A 16034-nucleotide genomic window follows, 5' to 3' on the forward strand; every position below is an offset into this window, starting at 1 on the left:
CTGCATCTTAGTGGCAGTAAGCATAAATTCCCTCTCCCCAAGAGAAACACACTGACATGGAGACCCAGGGCAGCACTGCTATTAATCAGTCTGAAAACTCTAATGTGGCCTTTTCTCCACACAGTGGCTGATTTATTCTGCTTCACTGCAATTTGTTAAACAAACTACAGTTTCTAATAGACATGAAACATGTATATTTCAGAATGAAGGCAAATTTTTATTTACCTTTGCACAGTATGACTTTTTACTCTATTAGATTGTAGGCCATCTCCAAAATTTGTTTTGGTCTATCTGAGTGGACTATCTGTACGGAGACAGAATGACGCCCTTGCATTTGTCCTTTACTTTAAGTGGATTTCCACACAGCCTGATATTCCTAGCTGTAGCTTGTGATTCTAGTTTTGGTTATAAATAGAAAGTATTTTGTCTCTATCCCATTTGCCATGCAGTTTTGCCTGAATCTCTATATGTGGTGCATAGCTCTGTTGTTATTTAAGGTAGTCAGATGTAGCAGTGCACATTGTGGAATGGCACATGTCTGAGGGCATTACAGTCAGATGTCTTTTTCCAGCCTCAGATCCATATGTGATCATCACCTGTGAAGGGGAGAAGGTTCGTTCTCCGGTGCACAAGGACACACGCTGCCCCAACTTTGACGTCAAAGGGGTGTTCTATCGCAAAAAGCCAAAAGAGGGCATTCACATTGAGGTAAGTGTAAAGCCTCTTTTGGAAGAGTGTAAATCCCTGACCTCCCAACAATTTGGTTTGAGTCAATATATTATGAAATCTCTGATTTTTTCCATGATTCAGTTATTTTTAGGGCTGCAGATTGTTAATAAATTGATAGATAACTGTTAAAAAACATTTATCAGCATTCAACAGATGATGAAGATTTGCATGTGTTGTATTCTGGCAAGAGCAAGGGTGTGCAACTGTGGTAAAATGTCTAACATTAAAAAGAGCTAACATTTTATTAAAAGTTTTTATAATTAATCACAACTGAACCATTTTAACATTTCAAAATTGCTGCAATTAAAAGGCCACATTCACATCAGTTTCACACCTCTATTCTTAGCCCTTTCTCTTCCGCTTCGTTATCTGCGGCCCTTAAAATCTCTTTCCATTGGCTTGCAGTGCTGATTTCTGTCTCTATTTCTCTCTTTTCATCGCCTTTTTTCCTGATTGGCCCATGATGATGGTAGATCTACAATAAGAATGTGATTGTTGACACCTTCCTGGGTCAGGTGACCCTCTTCAGTGACCCTAATGACCGGCAGGAGCAGCACACAGTCCATCTGAGAGACAAGGGCAGTCGCCAAGATAACGACCTCCCAGGCACGCTGACAGTGCGATTGATCACCTGCACCACTTTAACCAATATCTGACCACTTAATGACTGCAACCCTACCCCTGCCCTTTCCCCTTTATCCTCTCTTTCTCTGTCACTGTCCCTTGTTAGCTGTCCACAGTGAATTCATTTACTGTCCCTCATTTTCCTGCCTGCCTGTATCATTTCACAGCGCTCACATTCTTTCATGCTTTGATAGTATGCGTAAGGGCTATGCATTAGTCTTGCATGAGCAGCTGAGATAGTCTCGGTATTAGAACCTCGTGGAGTCTTCATCAGTTGATTAGCCGCAGGTTTCCATTGCCAAATGACCTCAGCAGAAGTCCTTTCTCTCCATCTCTCCTTCCCTCGTTCCTTACAGTCAGGCATCCTCCACCTGTTTAGGATCATGATGAAGAACATTCAAGATGATGATCAACCTTCATCATCTCCTCCAGGATAAAGAACTTGAAGAAGAGGCTATTTACAGAGACCTCAGCCAGGGCAAGATCTGGTTGGTTTTAGCCTGTGGCCTTGGCGTTTGCAAGATATGATTATTTACCTTGACTAGTGGCCTCAACCAGGGCAAGATCTGGTCAGTTTTAGCCTGTGGCCTTGGCAAGTACAAGATCTCATCAGTCACCTTGGCTGGTGGCCTCAACCAGGACAAAATCTTGTTAATCTTGACCAGTGGCCTTGGCTACTGCAAGATCTCATCAGTTTTAGCCAATGGTCTTTGCTAATGGCCTTTGCTGGTCAGTCTTTGTTAGAGGCCTTGGCTAGTTCAAGATCTGGACATCTTCTGAGTGTCATTACCAATAAAGAACCAAAAACAACAAAAAAAAAACTGACATCCTGAACACTAACTGTTCACAGAAGACTCTTTGTTTGAGAGTTCCTGCCTGTCGTGTGGGCTCTTAAACGTCACTTTCACTGGATGCTCTTTGGATGTGCAGCAGCATGCTTAAAGTAGCTTAGCAACAAGGGGTGAAAAGCAGAGGCTGCTGGAGCACGGAGAGGAGTTCAGCCACAACCAGCCGCCTCCGGGGACCAAAGGCCCACCCAGCCTCTCTGCCATGTCATCTCCATGGTAACGCCACTGCCTGAGGACAGTGACGGCAGTTTTAACAGATATGCCTGTTTGGTTTGTGTGTGAATGTGTCCGCCTGTGCTGAACGACGCCCTCAGACATGCTTAAAGGACTCTTAGATAGAGGGTGGACTCAATGCCAGCAGTGCTTGAAAGCAGAGAACAGTCCTTGTGACACACATGGAGGTGCACTCTGCATGTATGCTTAAAGGGGAATTTCACAGATGCTTTAAAATTTCTGCATTATTAAATCGTTAAGATGTAAATAAGGACATTCCGAGTGGTTTGGATGTGAAATGCTTGATCCTAGAGGAACATACCAACTTATTCAATTGTTCGCAATGGTGGTGAAAGGAACCAGATGTCTGAAGAGTTAAATTTTTTTAAGTAGTACCTCACAAAGTTCTTACATTATATGAATTCTTTATTTTGAGAGACAATCACTTCTCCACTTTTTTTTTTACATTTTTAAAACAATCAACTACAATGAAGAAAAAAAAACAACTGCCAACTATATACACTCAGTCAGGGAGCAATATACAAACGGTATCGCAAGTGGGGAAGTACATAGATACATAAACAAATGTCAGAAGTAGATACCTAAACATGAAATTATATGGTAACTTTCAAAATATATTTATCAATTTGGTACAACAACATAGTATCACAAACAGTAATTCTTACTCATTGGATACTTCCATGAAATGTGGTCGTAAAGGGTTTATATAAGTAACCCACTTCGACCAAGACTTAACAAATTTATTCATTTGTTAGCGGAGTGAGGAAGTTATTTTTTCCATAATATATATTTCATTCACTAGATCTATCCAGCTGTTTATTATAGGAGCCTCTGGAAGTGTTTACATTATATGGTTATGAAAACACACAATTCTGTCATTTTGAGATGTGTCATTTTGTCTGTCATTTTGAGATATTTTTTTAAATCCAAGAGCGGTCCAGGCTGTGCATTCTAAGGGAAAATAGGACCCAAGAAAACCTTTTCCCTTTATTGTATGACTATTTCACCATTACATCATATAAGGACCATAGTAGTATTAAGCTAACTAAATAAAAAAAAAATTAGCATTTATTTTTAGGGGTTAGGGCTGGAAATCCCTTAACCCTAACCCCTAAATTACAACTAGTGCAAATCATATTACATTTTTTAAATATATTTTTTGTGTCAGTGTTGTTCTTTTAAAGTGAACTTGAATTTAGGTCTATCAACTTTTTGTTAATACAAAAACTTTATTCAGAATTTGCTGTCCCACATTTTCATTTCACTACTGAAACACATGAAGTATTAGTCCATTATTTTAGCCACACCCCTGCATTTTAGAACAGAAGGTCAGGCTGCATCCCTGTCCCTCATGGCCACATGGTGAGCAGTTAGATCACATTGTATTGTAAGTAAATATGCCCTAAACTCTGGAAAACAGTGTGTAACCTTAAGAATTATCACTACCGACACAAGTATTTTCTGCAGTTAAGGTAACTTTTTTGTGTTTTAATAGAAAATGTTATGATTTTATGTTTACAACTGTTCAAAGCTTTGTGAACTAGTCATGTACCGACTAGCCTTTTGAGTGATGCTTAAAATTTGCATAGTATAGTATTGATATAGTAATATTAATATAGTAAACATAATTAAAGTACAGAGTCGCTCAAAGCAAAAAGAGTTTAGTCCACTTTACTCTAGCTTAGTCTGAACTCTTGAGTGATCCGTAAAAGCTCAGAAGACATGTTCTCTGGTGGTTTTGAATAGTATATAAAATTGCTATATTGCACTGTAGTCATTGTGATGCCTGGTTCCTATCACCACCACTATCAAAAGAAATGTGAGTCATATAAATCTGTCTAGAATGTACCATTTCACACCAAACCATCCTGAATACGTTTGTTTACATCTCAGTAATAGAAGTATGCTGAATTTTTGAAAGATCCCCTTTTGACTCTGACCCCAAGGATCATGGGACAGTAACAAGATGTGTGTATGTGTGTGTGGGTGTGTGTGTGTGTGTGGGGGGGGTGTATGTGTTATAGCTGAGGATTTTGATTTCTTCAGCTCCTGCCAAACAGCATGTGCCATGATGTGGATCCTCTTAGAACTGTTCTTCCACTCCACTAGGGGACGCTGCACTGGAATGTTTGGAGATTTTCTCACTTGAACAACATACTTACAGACACTTTGGTGGACATCATCACCAATTTTGTGTCTTTTCCAATGGCTAGTGTGCTGTTTTACCAAGAACCGCTACAAGCCTGTTTATAAACCCCCATTACCAGTTAATGTATTGCAAAGACTTCAGTTGCTATGGACCCTGTATTTTAATGTATTTAGGTTGGATTCAGTCTCTTCTGTTCTGTTATGATGGACATTGTCGCTGTCCAAAAAAAAAACTAAAAAAACAAACATACATGTATTTGGAAGAGGATAACTTTACAGGAGAGGGCAAAACACTATTTAATATTTAATGTAATCTAATGTAACGAGAATTTGTTCCAGATCATTTTGGAGCATTTCTATTGGCCCATTCATCATGAAATTTGGAGATTCTTTTTTTTGGACAGGGACAATACAGTTCTTTGCAAGATGTTTTCGGATTGAGCTGTAGCTCAAAACAGCTGACTGCTCATTGTATCAGATCATATTTGATTAATTTCAGGCACTTTTTGTTTTTTCATTTGCTTAAAAGAGGGCATTTATTGTCAAACGTGTAACACTTTTCATGTTGTCTTAAGTTTTTTTGTTTACTTTTTGTTTACATAAAACAAAGAATTATAAGTTCCAAAAAGAGAATTACAAAATTATAAGTGTTATAGTCACTGTGTTTACAGTCTGCGCTATCAGGTGATGAAAGAGTGTGTACTAAAGTCGAGTCTGCATTGTTATGAATAAGGACATTATGATTTACCTGAATGAGCACACTGTGACCTTCTCCCAAAGTCTGAAGGCTTGTGTGCTGTGAGAAAGAGGAGGGTTTAGATTACTAGGTTAAGCATTGCAGTGCCAAGCAGATTACAAGTGTTGGATGTCAAGAGCAGGGGAGATGTTCATGCCAAGCAGATTAGCCCTGGGCATAATGGGGCATAGCGAAGCCAGAGAGCCAGAGACAATGTGACTTCATTCAGGAAAGAGTTTTCCCTTCGTCCACTTTTTTATTTATACAACCTAAATCGAAAAGCTTAAGCCAACCCAGCAGTGTTTCAGTATCTCTCTCTCAATTGCTTCATATAATCTGCTCCACAGACCAGGGCAAGTTCTTATTGATTTAAGTTACATGTCAATAGAGTGAATCTCTCTGATTATAGACATGAGAGAGACTCTGAGTGGGGTCTAATAATCAAATTAAATCAAATCAAATCAGTCAAATCAGTGGAATTTGAGTCGACAGCAAATGGGTAACAGCTGCCCTTCTATTGCAGCTTAACACTGGCAAAGGCACTCTGATATTAAAATGGGTCATTATTACATGTTCACAGATTTATTCAGTATTGAAAACATTTCCAATTTTTACAAAAAGTTGATATAACAATAAACAGCTCTAATGTGATTATAGGCTACATTCATACAGCAGGTAAAAATGGCCCAATTCTGATTTTCTCACCAAATTTTTTTGTTTGGCTGCTCACAGTATCTTTTAAATGTAACCTGTATGTGACATTAATCTGAACAGATTGTGTTCCTGAACTGACCCATGCAAAAGAGCATTGTTTCACGTTGCTTCATGTGGCGTGCTCATCCAGAGGTAAACAATCATGACTGCCAATGAACACCAGTTGCTCCTGGAGGTTTCAGTTTCATCACAAAAGCCATCATGAAGTTCTGATGGCAGACAGCTGGGCTTATCACCCAGATTGTGTTGGAGCTCACTGTAAAAAGGGCACGGTTACTTCTTTGTGTCATGTCCTCTGATTCTTTTAACTATGCTTTGAGACTTTTAACCATTCTTTGATGCTGCAGCCTCAGTCTCCTACAACCACGTTCAGCCATTTCTTTCGAAATCTCTTCTCTTTTTTTGTACATAAATATCATCCCAAATGTTTATGGGGTCTCAGCAGTGCAAAATTATGACAAATGTCAAATAGATTGGCGTAAAAATCACATGAATTCTGATCTGGCTGTTCAGACTGAGCCGCATTTCTGCAGATCCGATATGTATCGAATTTCAGTACGGCATATGAAAACGTCTCAAATGGGGACTGAAAATGTCAGATTCAGTGCATTTCATGCTATTTCCACTGACACACATCTGTGTCACATATGAAGAAAAAGTTCGGATTTGGGCCACCTTTACATGCTTTGTGAACAAAGTCCGTGCTCCCTGCCAGTTTACAGAAAATCTTAACAGTCATCAGTCCTGTATCACTTTTCTAATCAGACTGAACTGGTGCAAGCAAGCCTACCCTTTAATATGATCATGAAGGTCAACATGTTACAAACTCTTCTTTGTTAGAAGTGTTGATAAAAATAAGAAAAATAAGAGCTACTGAACGCAAACCAGAAATCAAGCTCTGCCCCCAGTAGGATGGTATCCCACAATTATCAAACTTCTTGGATCAGCTTTTGCTTTTTACCTGACAATGAATAAAATTCCATGACCTGATCTGAGATCAGTGCTCTTACTGTGAGATGCTTGATCAATGTGAGCCACTATCTGCTATTTGTTTGTATTTAGAAATTTGATAATAGGGATTAGGCAATCATATCACCCTGTAAAGTACTGTTGAACTAAAACTACTGAAGTTAACTTTTAAATGATACTATATATTGTAAATTGTTATATCATATGTTATACTATTTTATATTATACATTATATTATAAATACAGCATATTCAAATAAATTGTCCAATATTGTCAATTAGTTTTTTAATCTTAACAAAAATTTGTTTGAGCCCTGGAAATGTTACATAGGTGCAGTTTTGCACTAATCCCAAAGTGTCTCTATGGTTTCAGTGGAAAGCTGTGTTTTTTGTAGTGAAGCATTGGGAACCACCTTTGTTTTCTCATCTACACTTCCACTTCAGGTTTTTCTGTTTCAGTTTAAACATTACGAAGGTTATAATGTGCCATTTTGGATTGAGCCTTGAATATGTTTTTAGCTGTATTTTGTGTCTATCTTGCCAAACAGTTTAGTGCGCAAAGCAAACAATCTGACTGTTTTCGTCCCAGTGTCCAGCCATGCCAGAAGCATTCCAGTTGCTGCACACATTGAGGAATGCGTATTCACACTCAGCTGACACACTGGGAGATGTTTGATTCAGCTCTGTGCATGCCCATGTTCCAGAACAAGCCTACTGTACCAAAATAAAACCAGACTGTTCTCCAGTGCAAAACGTTCATTGAGATCCGAACGATACGTTTCATGTCATGAAGCTCTCAGACTGAACTGCAGATGCACCACAGCAGCATGTGTCATGTGTGAAAATATAGATGTTGCTGCTGCTTCCATATGCAAGTGTAAAGCTTATATTGCATGTATTATTTATGGTAGACAGTAATCTGGTCATTTGTATGCTGTTTGCCCAGCTTGAATGTATGAAAGTGGCAGTAACAGATATATTTGGAATGGCCTGCAATGACATCCAGTTTCATGGATGTTCATAATGTTGTATTTTCCTTCACTGTTAAAAATAAAGGTTGCTAAATGTTTTTTTGGCTTTAGGAAAAATCTTTAATTGGTCTAGAACCACAATGTTGTTCAAATTCCTAGAACTTTAAAACAGTTCTTTACACTCCCATGCCATGTGATTTTTTTAAAGAATCAACCATGAAAAGGTTAGGTAACCCAAAGTGGTTCTTCTAAGGTATCTCTCCAAGAAACTCTTTTTAGCACCTTTATTTTTAAATTTCTATCCAAGGTATCATGTATTACTGTGTATGCCAACCTATATTATTGCATATTTTCAGCAGTTTGTAAGTGCAAAACAAAAGATCCTTTTTAAGCATTCATCATTCCACCACCATGATTCTAAGATGCCAGAATGCCGTTTCTGAGTGTTTCTGTCAGCTTCTGATGAATGACAGCACTCTGCTCTCTATCTCTGTCTGGCCGGCCTGCACTGCTGCATGTACTGTTCAAAACTGGAAAACTACTGTGTGCTCTAACCTGACATAACCCATCATGAACAGTGATGTGCCATGTTTGATTCTCCAGGCATCACAATGCAGCACAGCCTTAAAAAAGTCAGTGAATGCTTGTAGAGAGTGTGACTTCTACTTCTTGCTCTGTCGTTTTCTTTCATTTTTTTTCCTTTTTGATATGGATCAGACATAATGAGCTTGTGATACTCTTGTATTTTTCTGCTGATGTTGAACTTGAAACTGACACATAAAATACTCTCTTGCATGATGACATTCTATATATGGTAGCAGATACTGAGAACTTTATAAGAGGTATCTTTTATCGACATTTTATACACCTTTGTTTAATCTTTTGTAATCTATTCATTGGATTTTGTGTTCGACAAAACAGATTACTGTACGTTTACTGATTGTATGAGTTTGGAAAGCTGTATCTTATGTACGTTTAGAGGTGTGTTTTGTTTTTTTGGGTTTTATTTATTTATTTATTTATTTATTTGTTGTTGTGTGTTATTTCCAGTCTCTCCTGGGTTACACTGTGGTTATTTCATATTTACTCTTGAATTATTTATTTTCTCTATTTTGTATTTTATGTCAACTTGTGGCATGACTTTGAAATAAAATATTAAAAATCTTTCTTTGATGTTTTCTTCTAATGTCGCACTTTGGGTATTTTCCACTTGCATGGAATTCCCTGCAAAAAATTGTTGCATCAGTTTAGTGGTCTTTGATGTTTTTACCTCTAATTTTGTGTAGATCACAACTTGTGTACCTTTGGCCTGAGTCCCTCCATAACTTACTGATAAGAATATTTAATTTCATTTCAATTAATTTCATTTTTTAAATGTATTTTATTAGAACTATTACATGAGATGTCAAACTGGAGAAATTTAAGTTTTTCTTTCCATTTAGAAAGGCTGTAGCCTTTTCTGGACATCTCCATCTGTAAAAGAATGGCAACGTTCTTTTACAAAACTCACTCATCTCCTCAGTCCTGCTGTACGTCTCCACCATGTTGATGTATGTTATAAAAGGTGTGTGAGGGAAACCTGTTACATTAACCTCAATTTCCACTAATGCACCCCCCGCCCTCCCCTACTAATATGTTGTCAGTTATTTTCACATTTCAATTATTCAGAAACATTGGACCTCATTCACCAACTGTAATTAAGAAGAAATTTCTTCTCAAAACCCACTTAAGCGGTTTTCATAAAATCTTTAACATTCACCAGTGTTTTCTTATTTGAAATTTGTTCTTAGGTGAGAACATAATCTACGCACACTCAAGAGCACAAGTTTGCGGTTTAAGAACACGTTATGAGTCTGACGTAGACTTTTTCTTAGGGCCTTTCTCAAGAACACATTTAAGAACTTAAATATTGGAGAAAGAGGTTAAATGTTTCCTCTGAAGTTGGATGAAAAAATGGAAACATTCCTGGTGCCATAGCCTATAGTCCCAAACTTTTTGAGGTGTTAAAACATACTTATTGATGCGAAGCAATGTTCTTATGAAGCATTAAAAAGTGTTTGAATGGGGCACTTGTGGAGATTTTTTAGCCTGCTGACAGTGATTGAAGGAGAGAGAGAGAGACAACAAACAAACCTGGTCTCTAAAGTGCTTTGCATTTACAAACTGGACCCCTACTATTTAATTTGTGCCTACAATCGAAGTGTTCAGTGGCATATATGTACCATATTTATTTATGAACAGGAGCTCTTCCTAATTAGCTGTGTCTTTATGCCTTTAGCAATTCACTGATCTACAAAATCAGAATCTCTCAACACTGCCTTTGATGTTGTGAATTTTTCTATTTGAAAAATACTTTTGTTTTACTGTTATAATCAAGCGTTTTGTTACCAGTCACTGTAGCTTAGTTGGCTTCATGGACCCTGAGACGTATTACGTGCTGAAGCTTCCTGTCATTTTGTCAGTAACACTAAACTTCATTTTTTTTTTGTCATTGCACTTTTTAAATATTTTTGCTTTTGCTCTAGATTCATTGTCCTCCTCACTAAATGGTGTGGCCTGACTGTGAGACATTTGTCTGATGTTGCTACTTCTGGGTGTCCTCAGATCCCACTTTGAGAACCACTGCCTCAAAGAGAGTTTGAGTGAGTTTTTATAAAAAAGCTGTTCAAGTGTGAAGAACCTTTCTGATGTTAAAAGAACCTTCACATAATGTTAAGCAAATAAATGTTCTTCCTACAAAGTGTATCCAAGCCAATGGCCTTTCAGGAACCTGTATAGGTTGTAGTGTAATTCAAATAATCAAGTTCAGTTCACTTTCCTGCATGTCTTGTTTCGTTCTGTATGGCTTTCACTGTCTTTGTGATGTTGTCCTGTACGTCAGCTTCTTGCCATTTGCCTAAACAAATTGTTCATGGTTTGTATCAGACACACCCAGGTCCATTTTTAGACACAGAACCTTGACCTTTTTCCATGCACAACACAAAGACAGAGAAGGAAAGAGAGAGCACAGGGGGAGAGAGACATGTGGTTTGAAAGTTTTGACTGTGGGCTATTCGCTGAGCCGTATCGGCTGAAGTGACCAGCAGACCTTTGTTTAAGCCCCCTCCCTACCTCCCTCCCTTCCTCAGTCCTCCTGCATGTGCTCCATAAGCCCAGCCTCCTCTCTAAGTAGGATCATGAGAGTGAATGAGGGAGGGCGTCACTGACTGGCTGCTACTGCCTGACCCAGCATCTCAGCTACAGGTAGTTCCAGACCAACAGTCCCACATATAAACATATAGAAAGTCTTAGGAGGGTGCAGGAACATGCAGAATGTATAGACAAGTGTATTGTTTTCCAGGCTGCTGATGTTTATTCCTGCTTTTCTTCTGCTTCTTCAAACTGAGCCGAGTCTTTGGACTTACCTGAAGGGTTGGGAGGAAGAAAGGAGGCAAAGTGAAGTAAGAAAAGGTGAATTCCTCAGTCTCTGAGAGGTAAGTAAAGGTTCAGACGAAGGGCTTAGCGGTACGAGGGCACCGCATGCTCTCTCAGGGCTTTACTCAAAGCCTCTTACTGCTGTTTTCTGCTCTAGCATGCTCCACCAGGCCTCAACAAGGGACCCTTTTGCTGACGTAAAAAAGGTCTAATATGTGTTTATTGTTGTTTGGGTAATTATTTATTTGGCTGCTCTGCTGCTGTATGATGGTTAAATGAAAGTCAAAAGTATACAGTTTGGTTTCTGCAATATACGGCAAATACTTTGCTGTACATAACAGGTTGTCCATCATGGAAAAGACCCATGCTGTCATGCAAAGAATCACAGAAACATTCAGTTAGTTCTTTTGAATTGTCATGGTTCTACATTTAACCATTTTCTTAATCAAATAACCCTCTTTTTAAAATGTTTAGGCATTAGGAGTTAAAAGAACACCCTTTTAAGAGTGTAGAAGACATATATACACTGTTGACTTGAGATGAAAAGACAGAAAACCAGCATGTTTATATATTAGAAAGTTAAAATCGGGAAGCAATCGGGTAGTTTGCATTGAAGTTACTATAGCTACTCAATAATAAGTGTGTAATAAGCCTGTGATTTTAAAGGGTTAAAAAGAATAGATTCTTAATCATAACAACAAAAAAATACATTTAAACAGTTACTCTTTTGAGTTGTCATGTTTCTAGAACTAAATGATCATTTTTAAGGGTTTAGATTAGGGTTTATACACCTTTTTCAGATCAGCAAGCACCAGAAAACAGCATGTTTACTTCCTAGAAAGCTGTGATCAGATAGAAATTGAATATTTGAAATCTGCTAGAATTAAAAAAATCAGTTGTATGTACAGTAGAGCCCCAATCCCAATTGTTCCTTGCCATTTGTTCCTTGCTCAATATCACAGAAGAGAAAGTGTTTAATTAAGAGACACATTGATGATTTGGCATAGATCTAGCAGTAACAGGTCCTTGCACAGCTGGGAGACACTGTGGAAGTGGCAGTGTGATGGTTCAGAGTGGTGGTGCTGCTACTCCAGTCATTAATCTCTTGGCACCGTCTGAGACACTGGCTGCGGCATTCGGGAGCAGCACAGGATTTGTGCGCATTTAGCGGGTCTTGGCCAGTAGCAGATGACAGGTTATAAAACACAGTGTCCTGGAAGTGTGTGAGGAATATTAGTGGCTTTTGCTCAAATGTTTATACAAGAGCTCAGCAACCCTGAAGTTTTATTCTGGTAAATCTGATTATTTGTGTCAGTCTTTTGGTTTGCAAAGCAGTAAAGCAAAAAACAATCATCATTCAGTGCATGTCTGGTGACACTACTGTGGTCTACGTCCAGCTACTTCTGTGGTATGGTTGATGCAAATTCTTTTCAATAGGTTTCACTTTGGTCCCCGTAATCTCTAACCCAAAAAATGACCTTGTTTGGCAGCTCAAGATTAGCAGCTTTTGTTTGAAGGCTCAGAGCAGAGAGATGTTAAAACTTTAACTGCCTTTTTAGGACAAAGCTTTGGCGTGGTTTTGTGCATCATAGATCAACATCAGAATATCAACATAAGGGTCCTTAACCATATCTATTTGTTGCTCCTGCTACCATCATAGTAATAGTAAGACCTTTGGATATGAGCCCTTTAAGGTTAAATAGGCATTTTCAATTTTCTGGTCCTATAAGTTCTAGAAACACAAAGCTGGCTGTTGACCCCTTGGCACTATAGCTGTTGACTTGTAAATTGAGAACAGAGGGAATATAATACAATTCACTTATATTACAATATAATATAATACAATTCACAATAAAATAGTATTCAAAGTCAAAATCACTCAATTTGGACAGTTTGCCTTAAGACCAGAGAGGCTAAGTATCAATACTGTATGTCCTAATCCCATTTCTTATTTTTACCCCTCACCCTTATTTTCAAGTGTCATCTTGCCCCTTGGAACTACAAGGGGTAATGGTTGAAATCTTTCCCTATGAATGGGAAACATTCCTCAAATAAAGAAGAGCATTACTTCATTAACAGTCTACTAGCAGTGCTCTGCAGTCGACTCTGCCAGTCTGCAGTGATAGCAGAGGAGGGTAAAGTTCAGCAACCTCACTGCTGGGCTTTAGTTAACTTTAGGGAATCATATGCCTTCAAAGGGAGGATGTGACAATTATTTATTATTATCCAACCCCTAATTATTCAGTGATATGATGCTAAAGTCAGCTATTTGCAAGCTTTTTGTTTGAATTTTCACCTTAAATGCACCATTTCATGCACCATGGAGCATGAAATTTAGCTAGCTACTGAGACATCAGCAAACTACTAGTGATTTTTTATCGGAGAAATATCAGTAGGGGTGAATTATTAGGAAAACTTAGAGGATCCATACGTGCTCATAAATGTGAGCCAGGTCTATAGTCTTAGTATCTACCCAGCATTATCCCCTTTTCATCACATCAAACTTTATGTTTAAGTATCATTAGCTCAGGGTAATCTTCTTACTGGCATACTGTGAGGACAGCACATGATATGCCATATGTCTCAGCCTATGTCACAAACTGTCTTCCAGATTGCATTGCACTCAGCTGCTTTTGAGCTGCATTCTCACTGAACTCTGACATATAGCATCCAGATCAGCTCAGTTGGTTTGCACCAGCGTTTACAGCGTTTCCCTATGAGACAGGAAAATGATCAGGTAAAAGCTGTAAAACAGTGAGGAGGAACACCACAGGGCTGAAATAGGAAAATTAGTCGACAGGAATATGTAAATTACAGTTTGCCTAAGCAACGGGCTTAGCTAGAGGAATCTGTGTAATCTCCTAAAGGCAACCCCAGTCTCTGTCCCACTCCCCTCCCCTCACCTGACCAGCTGACCTCAATTGGGGGAGGTGATGCTGCTGTTAACCCACGGATGCGATACAGACACTACATATACACTGCACAGAGACTACATAGACAGTACACAGATACTTCACAGAGACTACACAGACACTACACTGAGACAAAGATGAAGAGCACAGAAAATCTAGGCCTGTCTTAGAAAATGTTGTGTCTTAGAAGATGTTATGTTGCTGTAGAAGTTTTCTGCCAATCTGCTAGTTTACAGTGATGCAATAAGCTGATTAGAGCAGTGCACTCTAATAGATAAATGTTCCTCAATGGTTTTGACTTGAACATACAGTTCAAGGAATCCTTCAGAAGGCTCACTGATGCTGTATGTAAGCATTGTTAAAGTTTCCCGAACATAACGTTCATTTCCTTGTCCATACAGTGAACACATGGAAATGAAGCTGCAAAAAAGAAAAACAGCCAGATTTGAATCCATTATTTTTCTGATGTCATGAAAACCAAAGCATTTACATATATCCACCTGTTCAGGGTACACGTCAGGATGATGATTCGCACTGACGTTTTGAATTTGTTTTTGCGACATCACTGAAAACAATGTGTTTACACAGCTGTCTGTTCAGCATAAAGCAGTTTAGACTGACGTTATAACTAGTGCTTGAGCCTGGACTGCTTATTGAAGAAAGCACAATAGAGGGCAGCCAATCAGGACAGAGGTCATTTATATATTATCATATTAACAAAAAACATCCTGTTTAATTCTGAGGGATAAAAATTGGTTCTGCGTGGCCAAGGCTGGACACAAGCCATGTAGAAATAATTTTCTCACAAACGCACAAACATCATAAGGGAAAATAAAATACAAGAAAAAGATCCTTTATTTGGTAAAGAATCTTCATTTCATTTGTTCAGAAAACTCTAACATTAATGCACATATATATATATATATATATATATATATATATATATTTTTTTTTTTTTTTTTTTTTTTTTTTTTTTAATGTAATACATTCTGATTTGATGTCTTTCAGTGAGTTGGCTTAACAGTCTCCAAACCTCTCACTGTGCTTTAGCCACTCATTAACAAAGAAGTGAAAAGGATTGACTGTTTATCAGAGCCCTCAAGTTATGTAACGTCAAAAAAGCTGTGAAGCAAGTTGTCTTAATAATTTAGGTTGAGCTGACATTTTTTACAGAGTAATCAATATTTCATCAAATTCAATCGGCAGTGCTGATGATGGAATTTTAAAAATCAATGTAATAACTGGAGTGCATTAAAGAGAAAGGCAGAAACCAAATAAAACTATTTTGTTTATTTATATTTATTCTAGTGCTATTTAGTGTTTTTTTAAAGTAAAACATACTGCCTAGAGAGATAGTTTTGAGAAATTGTCTGGGCTGGCCGAAGACTTTAAATAGTTCAGTGGCTCCTGAAGCTCTGAGTCTGTTCTTTTGATGGATAAATGTTGATTAGAGGTGATTGCGTTGCTTATGTGGCCTTGCATTTGGAAGTGGAGTAGCCGAGTGTTCAGTCAGTGGCTCTGTGCTGTGTGTTTCAATTAACGTCTCCCAGCAGCTGCGCTAAGAGTGCTAAACAAAGAGAAGAAAGAGATTACCTGTACAAGCTCCTGACAGTGTCGGTCACGTCAGTCACCACTGTCCTACTGCCACGTGTCCCACTAAAGCCCGTCAGGTAAGTAACCAGGCTGCCTTAAGATTTCGAGATCATTTAAAATGACTCTTTATACAAAGTAAAGTA

The 16034-nt window shown here is 38.2% G+C and overlaps 2 protein-coding genes across 5 annotated transcripts in view; both read left to right on the forward strand.

Moving 5' to 3' along the window:
* Positions 1–4825, forward strand: part of capn5b (calpain 5b) — a 41857-nt gene extending 37032 nt beyond the window's left edge. Inside the window, exons 12-13 of one of the 2 annotated variants that reach the window (XM_017718915.2) lie at positions 572–708; positions 1203–4825. In XM_017718915.2, the coding sequence (XP_017574404.1) occupies positions 572–708; positions 1203–1385 (320 nt within the window). In that variant the 3' untranslated portion in view covers positions 1386–4825. The remainder of the gene's footprint in view (positions 1–571; positions 709–1202) is intronic. The other variant, XM_017718916.2, reaches the window with a different exon arrangement.
* Positions 4826–11149: 6324 nt separating this feature from the next.
* myo7ab (myosin VIIAb) overlaps positions 11150–16034 on the forward strand; it is a 49526-nt gene continuing 44641 nt past the window's right edge. For 2 of the 3 annotated variants that reach the window (XM_017718920.2, XM_017718923.2), the window contains exons 1-2: positions 11150–11215; positions 11313–11445. The gene's annotated coding sequence lies outside the window, so the exon portion shown is untranslated. Of the gene's footprint in view, positions 11216–11239; positions 11446–16034 lie in introns of those variants that run through there. The other variant, XM_017718922.2, reaches the window with a different exon arrangement.

The sequence above is a fragment of the Pygocentrus nattereri genome, chromosome 16, assembly GCF_015220715.1.
Source record: "Pygocentrus nattereri isolate fPygNat1 chromosome 16, fPygNat1.pri, whole genome shotgun sequence".
NCBI lineage: Eukaryota > Metazoa > Chordata > Actinopteri > Characiformes > Serrasalmidae > Pygocentrus > Pygocentrus nattereri.